This window comes from Spermophilus citellus (assembly GCF_964194105.1).
Source record: "Spermophilus citellus genome assembly, chromosome: 2".
Lineage (NCBI taxonomy): Eukaryota > Metazoa > Chordata > Mammalia > Rodentia > Sciuridae > Spermophilus > Spermophilus citellus.
In genome coordinates, this window is record NC_138183.1 from 75,122,869 (window position 1) to 75,140,471 (window position 17,603).

The window sequence follows — 17,603 nt, forward strand, 5'->3', positions numbered from 1 at the left end:
TGATCCCATCTATCTTGAATGTGTGTTATTTATTTCAAGGATTCTACTGGGAAGTGAACTATGCTTCTTTACCCATTTGAGAATGAGTGGATTAGACTTTTATATTTAAATTCATCTTTAGGCTTAATTTAACACTGTTTTTGATAGTAGGGAGAGTAAATCACCATAATCCAAACATACACCTAAAAAGAATCTCAAACTAAATAAGATTCATGCAAGGTCATTTTTTATTAAGCTTTATATTCAGATTACACCTATGTATTTTATTTGACAAGCTGACATAACATTCTAGAAAACACAAAAAAGGACTTCATACCTACCAGGAACAGAGCAACTTACTCTGCAGTTAGCATGTATATTAAGTACTTCAGGGAGTCATTAGGGGAAAGAGGCTACACGACTACTGCTTGTCTTCTGTAAAATGATTATTCTGGACCAGTAGCTACAAAGAAAACTACATGACTACCACAGAGTCAGAGATCTTACATCCAAGTCCATCCTTTTTATTTAGGATAGGACTTGGGAGTCACATAACAAAAATCAAGTTATTCTTTCAGAATAAGCTACATGTCAAGCTTTCTATGTGCAGTATTAATACTAAGGTGATTAGCTTATGTTTAAAAAAATCAAAAAAAGAACATTTTTCTATTTAGACCCCACATAGTAGTGATTATAGGAGATGCTTAGTCGTTGAAAAGTGTTCTGTCCATTCTGGTGTATCTTTACGAATTCTTCTGAGAGATCTTCATGGTGACTGTCTTGACTTCTGTGTATTCATGGAGACCATATTCTCCCCTAGAGAGAGGGGGGAAAAATACTTGTAAACGCCATTGAGCTTAGCAGCATAAATGTACGATAGTCACTGATGTGGTATAAGTCACTCTTGCTTATCTCATAAGGAAATGTGGAAACTATTTCTGTGCAGAGAACATTTCATGTAATAGCTAGTTTGACCATAAGTTGTCTGGTTATGCAAAAATCCCCTTGTAGAGAAAATTTCTTAAAAATGTCTTTCATTTTTGAAAACATAAAAAATGACACAAAATGTCTTTCATTCTAAACAATTAGGCACTTTCAGTTGATATGCATAGAAATTATCCACTTTTGACATTTTTTTTCTTTTACTTAACTATTAAAGCTTTAACTGCTCAAAAGATAATTCAATCCTATAAGACTTTTCTCATTTCTAGTTTGGTTTCAAATAAATTATATATATATATATATATGGAGAAATAGCCATAGTCACTCCAGTGTACCCAGTAAAGCTATGTATTTACTAGGTGCAGTTGGCACAGCAGTAGTGAGGGGTAGAAAATGCTCCTATTTCCATCTGCATTCTAAGGTTCTGATCTTAGGCAGATGTAGTTTCAACAATATCTTTTGATTCATGGCAAAACAAAAACCTGATCTTCATTGTTGGAATTTTCTTTCCTTTTTGATTTTTTGTATGTTTTCTTTTTAAGGAGGAAAGCTGTTAGAGATTGGCCTACATTCAGGCCTTTGAGCTTTTTGCAGATATTGATTTTCCTCTTGGTACAACCTCCTCTGTCCTCCCCACATGCTATGTTGCTCCTAAGGCCATTCCAAATGACCAGCAATGAATACTAGTTGATCTGTTTGTACCTGTTTTTTTTTTTTTTTTTTTTTTTTTGTTATCAGTTCTCTATCTCCCACCAGTTTAGGAAACTATGATTTACCCTTTTTTGAATAGAACTAGAAGGATTGGCTCAGTTATTCTCTGTGTGGTTTTGATGAGATTAAATTGCATATATATTAAACTATTCTTAAAGCCATTACACCTATGCACATGTAGCTTACAGAGGAATAAGATCTTGATCCTTTCCTAAGCCTCCCTTCTTGTGATCTAGACAGGTATGCAGAAGACATCTTTTGCTCTTGAAAACCTAATCCCCTTATACTGATTATTTTCTTGGGCAATTAAGCTTTTAAAAATACCTTCTAAAAGCTTCAATGAGCATGTTCTTCAAAGTAATTAAAGGGTTTAGACTCAGCTGTCTGAAACCCATTAAAAGATAGTATTTTAATAAGCATTTTATCTCACAGAGGTAGATAAATTAACCCATGATTTTCACCAATAGACCTTTCACTGTATTTTGGGTTACAAGGGAAGTTGGAACTCTCAGGACAATAATGAGTGTGATTATTTTCAAACTCTGTTAGAAACAGGTCAGCTTTCTTAGGAATGCATATATCATATCTATAATGGAACATAAAAACATCTGCTTACATTTCTCTTTATCTTAAGTGTATAAGCTGCCAGTTCTATGCTTTGAAAATCTTCAATATACAAACCACCAAGTCCTTATTCAAATGCTATTTTCAATTCAATAGGTGTGAGTTAGGTCTGAGACCCCATTTCTAATAACTTCCACATTGACGCTCATGCATTTCATCCATGGTCCATACCTTAGGGAAAATGGTTCTACTAATAAGATATGTCCATTTTTTCTTTTATGCCCAGAAATAAGCTTTACACTAATTAAGCAGGCCAGAGGAAATGTGTGCTGAACTGAATTGGCAAATATAACCAAGAAAAAAAATGTTCATTTGAGTTCTTGCTATAAGTCCATTAATAACATTTCCTCTCTCCCCTTTTTTGAAAGGAACAGGAAAAAAAGAAATACCTTTGTGATTTACTGAGAGCCAATTAAATTTTAAATGTCCTAGTAACCTAGTCTCAAGTGGTCTATGCTAACCTACGTGAAAATGAGTGTGATTTCACAAAGAGGGATTTCTGCCATTAACCTATTCCAGTGCCAACACTGGAGCAGAGATTTAAAAACCAAGGGCACTGTGTTACTATCTAACACATTGGGGTGTACATATCACTATTTTGGGCTCTTTGAGGACTTTGTTCCTGACTGATTGATTCTGCCTTTCTACTTTGGAGGGGAAACTATAATTTAACCCTTGAGAGTCATTTGAGGCTTTAGATTCACTGATTCTTTTGAAACATCTTGTTGTGAATGACTTGTTTATTAAGTTTACCAAGTTTTTTTAGATAGACTTTAACTGTAGCATTCTCAGATGGATTTTTGAAGTGAAAAAAATAATAGCATAACTGTCTTCTTTGTATTTTAAAGAAGGAAATTATCTAGACCCACATTATAGACTTTAAGGAAATTATGGGTGATTTTTTATTCTTATTTTCAGTTCTTCTATTTAATTTCCTTATGCTTTAGCTTTAAAGTTTGACCAAATTGTATTCAACAAAGTTGACATGTTTTGTCTACTTTAGTTACTTCATTCCTTTTGGTTGTTTTGTCAACATTCCCAGGGTAATGTGTTAGATCGCTGGGCCAGCAGTGAACTGTCCTTCAGAGTAATCTAACTTTATAATAATAGCTTTGTATACAAAGTAGTTAGTTCTGCCAAGAAATTCTCTAATAGTGGACATTATAAGGAGAGTAAACCAGGGAAGAAAAAACAAAACAAAACAAAACATATTTATGGCTTTTTATTACTCCACTAATAAGATCCAGCTGATGTCCTCAGATTCAGGACTTCTTAATCTAGATCAAATTTATCTTTGTAATAATGTTTCTCACCCCCATAAATCCATACCAACCACCCACGCTCACTAGCCCCTCAACATCCCCAAAGCCCATTCCACTCAGGAATATGCTTTTCTCTACTTACTGATGTCTTACACAAGCTTCATGCCCTAGATGAAGTCCTGTCTTTACTGTGAGGTCCTTTACTCTATCAATATCATTAAATTTTTGGCCACTAAATTCTCACTGGGGTTATAACCACAGAATCTTAAGCATGGGAAGGATCTCAAAGATGTACTTCCTTCTCCCACTCCTATTTTTATCCACAATCCCTCACTTTTTTTAACAGATGAAAATACTGAAAATTAGAAATATAGTATTAAATATTAAACTCTCTTGGTATTCAGATTTTCTTTCCCTTGATACCCTTTCCTCTGGACTTTCAACTACTTTCCTGACTTCCTGAGGCATGAACTCCCACTTTATTAATAGTCTAGAACTACTGTTCAAACTGTGTGTAGGTATTTTGCACTGTTTTTTACATCTTCTTTCTGCCACTGCAGTTATTTGAAGAATGGAACATAGTGTTATGTCTCTGGGACTCATAGGACCTTATAAATAACAGCAAGTACATAATGAACACGTATTAAGAAAGTGCATCCATCATTTTAACTTTTCTCCATTCTCTACCTCTCCAAAGATGTTTGCTTCAATGTAATTTTGCTGATCAATTAAGATAAATAACAAAGTTGATGTCTATTTAATGCACTCATGATCTTTAGATATTAGATTCATTTTACCTGATATTAACAAAATGAGAAGCTTTTTCTATGTTTGATTCCATATAGTTTGTATGTGATGTATGTCTTTTTTCTTTTCTTTTCTTTTATCTTTTATTGATTTTATTTTTTTAAATACACGACAGCAATGGAATGCATTACAATTCTTATTACACATATAGAGCACAATTTTTGTATCTCTGTATGTAAAGTATGTTTACACCAATTTATGCCTTTATATGTATGTTTTTTTCGAATGGATTTTTATTTATTAGTAAATGTAAACAATTTTAGTATATAAAATTGTTTAAACCATTAAATTAACCAAATATAGTGTCACTATTTTCTACATATAAATATATATCTGCATATTTTAAAAGTCTGTATATCTTGGTTTCCAAAGCAATGGAGGGCTCATAAATGCATTTATGTATAAAAATTCTCAGTCTAGTCACAACTATAAAGCATGTTTTCAATAGTCATATTTCCCTCTGGGTTTATATTTTAGTACCCAAAATAACTCATTTAGTTAATTTAAAAATTTAGAGTCTGCATCAATAATATTTCAACAAATGAGAATCATTCATCTCAACACTGAATTTTTTGGGGATAACTGACCTAATTTATTTATCTAAGAAGTATTTTTAAATAACTACAGTGTTCTTCTATTTATATGCTTCTTAAAATCACCAATTTAGATTTCCTATCTTCTTTTTGAGAATGTTTCCCAAATGGATTACATTCAGACATACATCTAGCCATTCTACAAGTAGGCAACAATGCAATCACTGGTGTAAAGTGCTTAATAGGGTCTCTTATGAATATTAGGGGTTTAATAAATTATATTTCCCTTCTGCTGTTGCCTTTATAAACTCATAAAGTACATTCAACATTTAAAAAGCTATTTGGTGGTATGGATCTCAAAGAGAGATTAGCGGCAGGTTTTATTTAAGGTGGTGAACATGAATTAGTTCCCTGGAGTGATAACCATCTAGATCAATATTTATCTCAATAGAAACTTATTCTTACAGTTCTCGTCCATTTCCAGACATCTTGAATCCCCCAAAGGGACACTGAGCAGATACCACACTGTAGCAATTTACCCTGAAGGAAAAAAAAAGTACATTATAGATAATACTTAACCTTTGAAATAACTCCTAAGCTGGGAATTTTAGAAATTCAAAGAACTGCATTTATTTTAATTTAATACACTCATTGAGTTTTTTTAAAAACAACATTATAAATTAGAATCCAGAAAGTATATGGATATATACACTACTTAGAAATAAATAGAAAGGTGCAACTATGTATATATGAATAGTCATTTGGGTAGTATATCATGTCCCTAAGAAGTGGTAGTTTGAAGTATAAAATAGAATGGCCAATATGATCTAGAAGGAAAGGATACAGCTTACTAGAGGCTGAGATTTGTTATACGCATGTTCTTTACTGCTTATACTCAATGAGCTTTGTGATTTTTTTGAGTTTTATGTACTCTTCAGACTAGAATCAACATTCTTTTGTGATTGCAATGTGTATCACAATACATCATTTTTTTCATCATTTGGTTCAATAAATTACTTAAACAAAGGCCTTGTCAGGAAGTGGATTTAATTATAGATTTGTTTATCAGATTTCACAAAGTGTTTAAAGATGCTTATATGAAGCAACAAAATTACTAAAAAAAAAAGTGAGTAGAATTAAAAAAAATTACAATAGAAGATAGAGTGGGTTGGGGACAATTAGAATGCAATTTTGTAGGCTATGAACAATGCTTAGCTTTGAATTTCCTAGAAGCTAAAGTTAACAGCAAATCTAATTACTTATATGATTCTCATTACACAAAAATAAAAAAAATTAAAGAATACAATTTTCCAAATTAGTTTTCATATTTTCCCCTACTTTCATGTTATTATAAAAGATAGTCAAAAAGATGAGAAGACCTCCAAATAAATATTTTGTACTTAGAAAAGTTTGATTATTACTTTGATTTTGAAATAATATTCAGGTGTTTTCTTATTTAAAAACTTGATATCCCCGTTCCTAGAGTTCTAAATTCTCATTGTGCCACAGAGACATTCTATTTCCCTTATCAGAAGGATAGTTTCGTAAATAAGTTTACAGTTTTAAAAAGAATCTTGTTTTTGCTTAAACTAATTGTCATTTAAATTGGAAAATCAAATCCTTACTTTGAAATTAAGTATAAAATCCCAGCAACTCTGGATTCAACAATTGTCTGAGAAACACCAAGCAGCTATTAGGTCTGAGACAATGCCAGAACATTATTATGCTCTGGGATATAAAGCAATAATAATAAGATCTACTCTGTTTTAATATGTATGGAAATTCCTAATGGGATTCCCAAGCTATTCAGTGGAATGATGTGATAACAAATTTCTCCATCATATATTCAAGTAACATTCTGTTAATTCAAAATTTAAAAATTCTCAAACTTATCTCTGTTAAAACGTGCAGAAAACAATTTTGCTCTTTTGATTCTACACTGAAAATGAAAGTATTTAATATGCATTAATAGAAAACTGAAGGATATTTACTTAGAGAAAACTATGATTTGAAATGCCTCCCTATTCATGTGTTTTCTGACTTATAAAGTGGAGATGATACTATTTAATTAGGTCATTTCTAGGCCTATGTAAGATGATGCATAGACTGTGTTTATAAGAATATTTAGTATACAGTAAATTTTTAGGAAACAGAAATAATGTACATATATACAATATTAATACTGACATTTATTAGCCATTTTATCATAGAAATATTTTATGTTTATCACTAGCCATTCAGATTGACAAGGTGCTTGATCTCTTTTCAGAGTTTCTGAAAGAAAACCACCCATTATAAAAACAAAATAAAACAAACAAATTTAAAAAAAAGGCTTTTGAGCTGTGATTCTTAGTGCTAGTTGAGCATTAGTGTTATATGGGAGTTTTAAAAAACGACTTTTCTAGCAGACAACACAATTTGAAATGAAATGTTCAAGTTAACCTGTTGAAGTGGCTAATATTGGAAAGGCATATATAACTTCAGTCTGACTTACCACACGGTCCCTGCCTGTAAAGCAGAGGAGACAGTTATGGCTTTATTAAGATCTTTGGTAAAGATTCCTGCTGATAAGCCATAGAGAGTATTGTTTGCTCTCTTGATCACATCATCTAAAGATTTAAACTTCATGATTTGTTGCACAGGTCCGAATATCTATAACACAAGAAATTAATAAAATAAATAAAGATAATATATTAAAACTAAAAAAATTAAAATAATATTGCAGGGCTGGGGATGTGGCTCAAGTGGTAGCGCGCTCGCCTGGCATGCGTGCGGCCCGGGTTCGATCCTCAGCACCACATACCAACAAAGATGTTGTGTCCGCCGAGAACTAAAAAAAATAAATATTAAAAATTCTCTCTCTCTCTCTCCCTCCTCTCTCACTCTCTCTTTAAAAAAAAAATTAAAAAAAATAAAATAATATTGCAGATTTCTTCCTCTACAGATTATCCTAAATTGGATAAGATTTTGTTTCTCATCTCAGACCTACATTTTGGTACCAGGAATTGAAAACCATGGGCACTTAACCACTGGCCAACATCCCCAGCCCTTTTTTGTATTTTATTTTTTTGTATTTTATTCTCACTGAGTTGCTGAGGGTGACTTTGAACTCATCATACTCCTGCCTCAGCCTCCCAAGCAGCTGGGATAACAGGTGTGAGCCATTGCACCCTGCTTTTAGGCCTACATGTAAGAATCAAAATTGAGATCTGTAGAAGTGAAAGGTAAAAAAAGTGATGACCATTTTTAATTTTCTTTGGAACACCATAGGCACACATAAATAAAGCAGTGTTAATTTTCTAGATGTTGAAGTTAAGCTCCCAATTACTTAAAGTTATGCATCAAATCATTAATTTCAGATTTCTTTGAATATATTTTAAATTCTTTCCCTAGCTTTCTTCATCTTCTGAATTACTGCATATAACAGCCCAAGAAAGCAATGCTTGCTCTATTGGATAAATATATAGGTAATGATTCATAATAATATTAATGTTTTATATATTAGTGTGTCATTGACTAAAATATCATTTATTCTGTATTTGGATTTTTTAAAAATTAGTCAAGATAGGTAAAACAACAAGGGATTTTATTCATTTTCTTTTCTTATGTTGCTTAAATATGCCAAACAGAATTCATTATTGCAATTCTGAACTACCCTATACTAACAAAGTATGAGTTCACTGGCAATTGATAAAATCACAGGACAGGAAACAACAATCACAATTTTGCTTATTCAAGTCTAGACCTCTCTTGCTAGACTGTTGTTAGCACAGGCCACACTCAATTCATTCTGGCTCTCAGCTCCAGGGAGGAGAAAACAGCTGGATTTTCTCTGAAAAATTAAGCTTACAATAAAAGAGGGGCTCCTCTGAGTATTATAACATTTTTCTGGGAAATGTGAACGAAGGTGGGCAAAAATCAGAAATATCAAATGATTTTCTGGTATCCACCATTGATTTAAGTAGTATAAGGGGTATGGACTACCATTCAGTAGAGGCTGAGGGAAAAGCCTAAGGTTGTGAATTGAATCATGATGTTGTAATCTAGGAACTAGATAGATGTAGAACAGCTACTACAATAAACACACTCACATTTTACATAATTTGAATTGAATACAGTACGTAGCTTCAGGCTTCCACTCTGAAGGAGCCAAATAGTTATTCTATCACATACATTATAGAAACACAACAAATACCTCATTGAAGATATTCCCACAGTCCTTTCTATTTGGTATTAATTGACATAAACAAGAACAATTCTTGTAGTGAGATAAAAACTTATTAATAAATGCAATAATTACAATTCAGTTGAGGACTGAAGTGATATAGAGAAACTAAGTAGGTTTGATTATCTATGTTTGCTTTTATTTCCGTTTTTCTTATTTATTTCCTCTGTTTGCAAACACGATTTTGTCCTTTTCTCCTTGACTTAATAAAATTTGGGATGGAGGGGAAATTTAAAGAGAATAACCTTCTCAGATTATCCATCACATCATGGACATAAAGTACAAACTGACAGGATGAAAGGGTTATAACTGAGGACCTTTGAGTTGTCAGTGTCTTCTTATTGTAGGGTATTACATGACACTTTTGTCATCCAAAGTCAGTTCATCTTCTCTGAGTTTAATAGAGACCCTCATTGTTTATGAGGTAGGTTATTTCCTTTCTTAATTAAAAATCAGTACTTCTTAGTGATACATTGCCTTCTTAGATTACATTTTTCTTAATTTTGTACTCACCAAATATTTTAACTATAATATGTAACATATTATGCCATATAATTTTACCTATTATTATATATTAAATATATAATAAGCATATATTATGTGTAAATATAAGTATTTACTCCCTACATCTCCTCAGTCTTCATGTACTCTTTTCTGGGGGGTGAGGGTGCTGCTGAGGATTGAACTCAGGGCCTCATACGTGCTAGGCAAGTGCTTTACCACTGAACCATATCCCCAGCCCCTTTCATGTATTCTTGGCCCCAGATTTTTCAGGCGTTATGATTCTTAATTTTGTGTTGTATGGTTAAATATTTAACGAGTGTATTATATTATACCCAATTAGTATATTTGTATGTATATGTATATACACACACAAAATTGGGAAATCTGACCACTAATAAACACAGGGCCAAGAGCACACAGAGGATGGGGAGGAACGTGGAGATGAATGTAGAAAAAGACCATAGGGCAAATATGGCATCACTAGGTAGGGCTGAAGCACTTTTTGTTTCATGATAGAAACACTGAAGATCTGCTCTCAGCAATTTTCATGTATACAATATGTTGTTATTGATGGGAGTCATCACATTGTCCAATGGTTCTGTTGATATTATTCCTTCTGTATGACTGAGATTGTGTGTCCTTTGACCAGCATTTCCCCAATCCTCTTCTCCACTTCGTGTCCCCAAAGTCTCTGGTAACCACCATTTCACTCCCTGCTTCTGAGTTGGACTTTTTAAAATTCTACATATTATTGGGATCTTTCAGGATTTGTCTTTCTGTGCCTGGCATATTTTACTCAACAGAATGTTCTCAAGTTTATTCACACTATCATGCACACTGGAAGCACCTAATGATTGTTACGATCCTGGTCTGTTTGGCTGCAAGTTCTTCACAGGCTCAGTGGACTCCTTACTGTTTTTATTCTTGATCACAAGTAACTTCAACCTTTATCAACAGCAGAAACAAAGAGTAACATTTACTGAGAAAGATGTTCAAAGAGCTGGGAAATTTAAAGGCACAGATAGTAGACACACCTGCAGACAAAGTGAGGCAATAAAGGGAACAGAACAGAGTGAAACCATTTACCTCCTCTTTGGCGATGCGCATCTCATCTGTAACATTAGAGAAAACTGTGGGCTGGACAAAGTAGCCTTTATTCCCCCAGGGGCCTCCTCCACATTCCAGTTTGGCTCCTTCTTTCTTCCCACTCTCAATGAGGTCAAGTATTTTATCATACTGTTCCTTGTCAATCTATTTGAAAAATATCACATGAAAAGAAAAAAAATCAGCAACTTATAAAGTTATGGGCCTGTTGATGAGGGCTTCAGTGAGCTATTCTATTTCTATTAAATCTGATATCGAATTTTAAAAGCTGACATAGGTTTAGATTCATTCTCTGGGCACATTTACTTCTCATGAAATTTTAGGAAGGAAACCTTGAAGATACCTATGTTTAGAATCTACAGTTGTGTAAAAAAGAAAAAAGAAAGTGTATTGGCACAGCAAATACATCTGACCCTTTCACACAACTGTCATTCTTAAAGAAAAGTTTGTTAATGATCTAACACATTTACCTGGAAATTGTAGTCCTAACTGAAATAAAAGGAGTGAAACAAGAAAAAGAAAGCTGTGATTCTGGCTTAATTAGGGCATTTGGGAAGCAGATGCCTTTGAACTTTGAGAAGACTCCTATATTTCTGTGGGGACTTTCCCATCCTGGACCATCCCCTCTGGCCTAGTCCATGACCTTGGATATCACACTCAGGCCATAGGTTGGGCATCCTCCCCAGGTCAGTAGGTTTGATTTCAGTTTCTGGCCAGTCCCAATTTTCATCTTTATATTTTATTAAATGAGCCACATCTAAATATATGAAAAGTGTTACAGAAGTGAAATTCTTTGAATAAGATATTTATAGGGGAAAAGGAGTTAGAAGTTCTGGTTATGAACACCATGTCATTGTGGATTAAAGGAAAACCAGGAGATCCAGGAGCTAAGCAGGGGGGTTGAGGGCTCTTGTTAGTTTAACTTACTTGTCCCTTCTCTCTACTTAAAAAGTGTTATTCTTTATCTTCTTTGACTCTGCAAATATTTCCCATCACCCAAGACCAAGAAAAAGCTTCCAAGAAGTCATTTCTAACTGTATGGGATTCAGCACTCCTATCTAAGTAGATTACATGCTATCTTCAATCAGAAACTAGTTTTACAAAATTTGGCTCAATATTCGGTGCAGTGTTCCTGCAGGCTCTCCACTGAACAGTATTCAAACATGTATCCCACAAAGAAAATCTCTTCATTCTCATCAGATCAAAGAAATTGTAGAGTTGGTCTAGAAGAGATATTTATGTTACTGTATACTAGTTAATACAACTAAATTAAGGGGAGTGTTAGATATTTTTTCTAGTTAAGATATTCTAGTGTCTCAGTAAAGACTCAGTAAAGACTCAAAGATCTACATGCCTCCATGCAAAGCTCCTCTGGCCTATTTCAATTTATTAATTGGACTATGACCTCAAAATCATAATTTTCAGTTTTTATTCACAGTATGCTTCCCAAGTCATAATGTTTCCCACTCTGTGACCAGAGTGGTTCCCAGGTGACTGTCTAATACATGCATATGCACTGCAGAAAGACACTGAAAGGATTTATTTGTTGGGAAACATGTGATCTCGGACTTCTAAAAAATACAGGACTGTATATTGCAGTGCCTTGTTACTGCAATGTGTTTCTAGAGCCAGCAGCTCTGGCATCACTTGGAAGCAACCTGCACTTCCCAAGCCCCTCTCTAGATCTACTGAATCCTTGGGTGATTCAGAGGTACAAGAAAGACTGAGAAACACCATGCCAGAGCCTGGGACTTGTGATAGAAAATTTCAGCTATACTTTGAAACACATCCAGTTTGGTCTAGCTAATTTTGATTCACCATAAATACAAACCTTCTTCAGAAGGTTTTGGATTCATCAATGATGAACTTGGCTTTCTTTGTGAATCTTAGGCACTGTTCAGTAATGCTTGCCTGTAAAGGAATTCTTTGCTATGAAATGAGTCATTGGCCATGGGTTAGTCTATAGCATTATTGTGATGGTCTTAAAGTATATATTTTAGTGACTTTGAAAGTTCAAACTCTTTGATTCTTTAGGCTTGGTAGGTTGAATAAGAAGAAGGTAAATTGAAAAAAAGACACATTCCTCAAAGTATTTGGAAACTAGACCAACAAGATCAATGAAAGTAGATGTCTAAAAAATTGATCTTTACAATTATTGCCAGGTATAAATACAGGCATGTGATTTTCATTTACTTAACAGCTATCTAAGAACACACAGTGAACCAATCACTCAGATGGAGACATTCTATAGATTATCTCATTTCACTGCAAAATGATCCTTCAAGATTAATTTACTAACCCCATCTTACAAATGAGGAAATAGAGTCTAAGGGAGGTTAGATGTAAAATTCAGTGTATAATTTAAAGGCCTATATCTCCATACCATGATAAGATGCTACTCTGCTGTTTTTAATACATTTTATATGGATAGCATCATTTTTTTTTGCAAATGAAAACACTTATTTCCAAGTTTTTAAGGAAATATACGTTTTGTTCTATGAACCAAATAGGAAAACCACCTTTATAAAGAAACAATATACACAGGTGAACACACATACATAAAACAAATATAAATAATATATACTATGTTGTAATTGCTTCAACATTCAGATACTTTAAGTTCTTAATCTTCAAAATAAGAAAGGAATCAAACTTCTTTTAGAAACTATTTTTCCTAAATAAATACTTTTGTTGCTTATATTCTCTATAACAATTTTATTGAGGCATTTCATGAAGAAGATTATACATTTTAAAAGCCTCAGTTCATTCAAGCACCTGGGATGAGGATCTAGGATAAAGCTTAATGAACACATGGCTTTTTTTCTGTATACTCTTTCTTATAATAACAGATGACAAATTTTTAGAGTAGAGAATCCCTGAGGACTTTTCAGTGTTTTGTTTCTCAAAGTTCCAACATACCTACTTATCCTACTTACTTAGCACAACCTGTGATAAAAATCTATTTATTTATAGAGATTAAAGTCATATTAATCAGTTAGATTATCGTATCACTTCCTCTAGGATCCTATGAACAAGAATTTTTCAAACCCTGTTTTAACTTCTTCCTCTTAGAAATAATGAGATATTTTAGCTCAGTGTTTTAGACTATTGTTGAATTAAACAGATTTTCCTCCCTAGTTGTATTACCCAACCAATATTCTATATTAAATATCTTAGATATTCCCCTCGTCTCTCTTTTTTATGTGTCTCCTTCTCTAATTGGAAAAGTGCTTTATGTTTATAAAGATAGGCAGACATAAATAATTACAAAGGAAAATTAAGAACCCTATTCCTTTTTGAAATAGGAGACTAATTTAGATTAGAATTGATCATATTTCTTGGAATATTTGATATGGATATTTGAGAAGTTACCAAATATGATAAAAATTGTCAACTCTATGATAAAACTGTCAACTCCTTCTATGTAGGCATTAAACTCAAAGACAAATGCAAACTACAATGAGATTAAGATAAAACAAATTACTACTTTATTTGCCAGTTATTTTAAGGCTTTTAGATTTCAGTATTTGGCACTGCTGAAGTCCTAGGATTTTCCTACCTAAATACTTGGAATGAAAATCTAAGACAGTCTTCTAAGTTACCCAGTTCATAAACTCCACAAGGTCAGGGAGCATGCTGTTCTTGTTCCTCCTGGCATTGCCAGATGACAAACTCAGGGTTTTACTGATAGCAGTGTTCACTAAATTTTGGTTAATTGAATTTATATTTGGCTTAGTGAGCAAGTCAAGAATAGAGTTTGGTTTCAGATCTACAGGATGGAACAGCATATAATGCTTAATGTGGGCAATAAGGCCTGCAAGCTTAAGGTCTAGTCTCTGGAGCATAATCTCTTAGCACTGGCCCTGTGGACATTTTGGGCTAGCTGATTTCTGTTGTGGGACTGTCTTGCACATCAAAAAGTGTTTAGCAGCCTTCCTTGTCTGTACTCATTAGATGCAAGTAGAACTACATCCTTCCACCAAGTTGTGACAATTTACAATGTCACCATACATGGGCAACTATCCTTGGGGGAGGGAAGCAAAGTTCTCCCTAGTTGAGAATGATTCCTCTACACCAGGTCCCCAAGGGATGGGAAAAAAATCCAAAACTGAAGGTCCAGGAGTCTGAATAACAAACCATGACAAAGAACTGTGCAAGGAAGAGGGAAAGGTGACCTCTAATGAGAGACAGAAGCACTCTTATTGATAATGATTAGGAGTAAATGAAAAAAACTGGGAGCCTGGAGGATTGTTTGGGCTTTAACAACTGAGTTGAAAAATTTGTTAGAAACCAGCAGTCTAGGACCTTTGAGGATGTGTGTACAATCTTTAGAGAACACACATCAGGTCAGAGTAACTAAGGACTTTGCAGAGGATTTAGGGGTGTGCTAGATGTCTGAATCTGTGGAATGGCAGCTGTGATGAAGGATTGATTGTGTTTGAGAGAGAAAAATGTATATGAACTTCCAAATGGACAAAGGACTGTAAAAGGAATCAAAAGGTGTGCAGGTTGAGGAAAGCAAGAAAATTGTTAATTTTCCTTTCATCTTTAGTTCCCAGGATGCCTCCTAAAGTGTTTTCAGGTATGAAAAATCAGCAACACAAAGAATAATTTCTGAACCTTTGAGAATTAGATTTTTTTGAAACCACAGGACTGGTACAGTCTTATTACCTAAGATGATGCACAAATGAGAAGTAATTATTCAAAATTGGATCAAGAAGGACACTTTATTCTTGTCCCTTAAAATTCTATTCTTTATATTTTATGCTCACCTGAGGGCCTTGATTTACTCCTGGGGTCAGAGGATTTCCAAGTACATATTTCTTAGCCCGCTCAACACTTCTTTTAACAAACTCATCATAAATTGATTCTTCCACAAAAAGCCGGGATGCAGCTACACAGCACTGGCCCTGATGGTAGAATAAGCCTTGATGTGCAAATTCAACAGCACTGGCCACTGCAAAGAGAGCATTCACGTTAAAGAAGAAATATTTTCTAAAGATTACATATATTTATGCAGATTTTTCCGTTTATGTACATTTATGTATCTCAGTGTGGTGATATAGAAAAATTATAAGTTGTATGGTCAGGCATGGGTTCAAGATATTTCACCTCTTAAAAGCTAGGTGAAAATTAATTTTTGTGATTCTTTATTTACTATGAAAACAATAGCAAAAATTAGTAGCACCTAAAAAAATGATTGTTATTAAGACAACTTTCATATGGACATTACCAAGAATGTGAATTTGATTGCAAGGTCAAATATCATTATACTGAGATAATTGTGAAGTTTTTTTAGGAATCAGGTTTTGACTAAATAACAAAGAAAATATGAAATGCCAATTACCTTAAATAACTTCAAAACAATCTTATACACTGTAATTAGTAGAACGAATAATTTTTCTGAAAAAACAACTATAACGATAACCAAAGCAACCAAAAAACAGTAACAAAACCCACTAATATTTATAATTATTCACCTCATGGTATTATTTCTAAGAAAGACATTTTCAAAATCTGTCTAAAATATATCATTCATATATGTCTGAAAACATATATTTTGTTTAGATGGTAGAATATGCTTAGGTTCCTTCATTTGTAGATCCTAAACCACAAGAATAAATTCTTCTTTTCATCTTATTTTTCTAAAGGCCAAAGATTCAATTCAACATTAAAGCAATTAGGTATGAATTTGTGAGCTAATCATACCTGCTTAAGTTGTAGTGAAAATATCTTGCAGTCTTGGCAAATTAGTAATCATGTCATGGTTGTAGAATGTTTAATAAGGCAGTGTGTTCTAAAAAACTTTGATTAAGATCACAAGAGTAACAAAGGCCAATTCCATGAACCATTAGTTTTTACAGCCTCATAACAATAATGCAACTGTTTAAGAAAGAGTTGAAGGAATGTTTGACCATCTCTTTCTGCTAATTACCACCTATTTAGAAAGTAATTTTGGGGATTCTATATGGTAATGTAATCAGAATGAACCTAGAATATTATATAGAGGGGTCATATAATAATTGTAGACTTGATACACATACAAAACTATCCTTGATAATCTGGAAAAAAAGAGAGAGCTATTTAAATTGGTTTAATTTTCTTCTTGCCATCTCATTTCATGATTATATGACCCAGAGTGAAGGGAGATGGTGAACTGTAATTGCTGTCTCCCCAGCTGCTCTTAAGTCCAAATAGCTGAGGAATTTCATTTTACCGAAAACAGTAATTAAAGATACGGAATTATTAAAAAGAATACATCATGGCCTCTAAATGAAAAACATTTATGTTATCTAGGGTTCAGCTGAGGAAATAGCAATTTATTTCAGACCAGGAAGAAACTGTGTCTTTGTTTAACTTATCTATGTGTTCTAACTTCAGGACAATTTACAAGATTTTCAAGAGTAATTCTGGACTCTCATTAATTCCTTACACTTTGAAGCAAACCCAACTGTGAGATTCAAGTTCACTGAACGGTGTTATCAGACACCAGAAAGGAGGAAGAGTGAAGAGTGAACAATGAGCCTCCTACTCACAGTCGGCATCAGCAAACACAATGCAAGGGCTCTTTCCCCCCAGCTCCAGGGTGACCCTCTTCAGATTGCTTTTCCCCGCAGCTTCTTTGATCATCTTGCCAACCTGAAATGAAGTGTTGCAAAGAGGAGTCTTAGTTTGCTCTCACAAAGATGGGAATATATAATATTTAAAATTTGTATGATGTTTGGGCGATTGTTAAGTTTCATTAGGAAGAAACATCAAGTGACATTTTTCAAGATTTGGCACCTTCAGATGTAAAAGGCTTTCCCATCCAAACATACAGACATGAGATAAATCAGAAAAATGTTCATGGGTGAGAGAGCAAATATACAGAACATGAAGGCTGGATCTTGATGTGCATGACTAGTTAGTAGG

At 33.7% G+C, this 17,603-nt stretch overlaps 1 protein-coding gene across 2 annotated transcripts in view; it reads right to left on the reverse strand.

Moving 5' to 3' along the window:
• Positions 1 to 204: 204 nt before the first annotated feature.
• ALDH1A1 (aldehyde dehydrogenase 1 family member A1) overlaps positions 205 to 17,603 on the reverse strand; it is a 141,127-nt gene continuing 123,728 nt past the window's right edge. For both annotated transcript variants that reach the window (XM_081279366.1, XM_081279365.1), the window contains 6 exons: positions 17,228 to 17,330; positions 15,464 to 15,648; positions 10,674 to 10,838; positions 7,353 to 7,510; positions 5,324 to 5,398; positions 205 to 795 (listed from right to left, as the gene is read on the reverse strand). In XM_081279366.1, the coding sequence (XP_081135492.1) occupies positions 723 to 795; positions 5,324 to 5,398; positions 7,353 to 7,510; positions 10,674 to 10,838; positions 15,464 to 15,648; positions 17,228 to 17,330 (759 nt within the window). In that variant the 3' untranslated portion in view covers positions 205 to 722. The remainder of the gene's footprint in view (positions 796 to 5,323; positions 5,399 to 7,352; positions 7,511 to 10,673; positions 10,839 to 15,463; positions 15,649 to 17,227; positions 17,331 to 17,603) is intronic.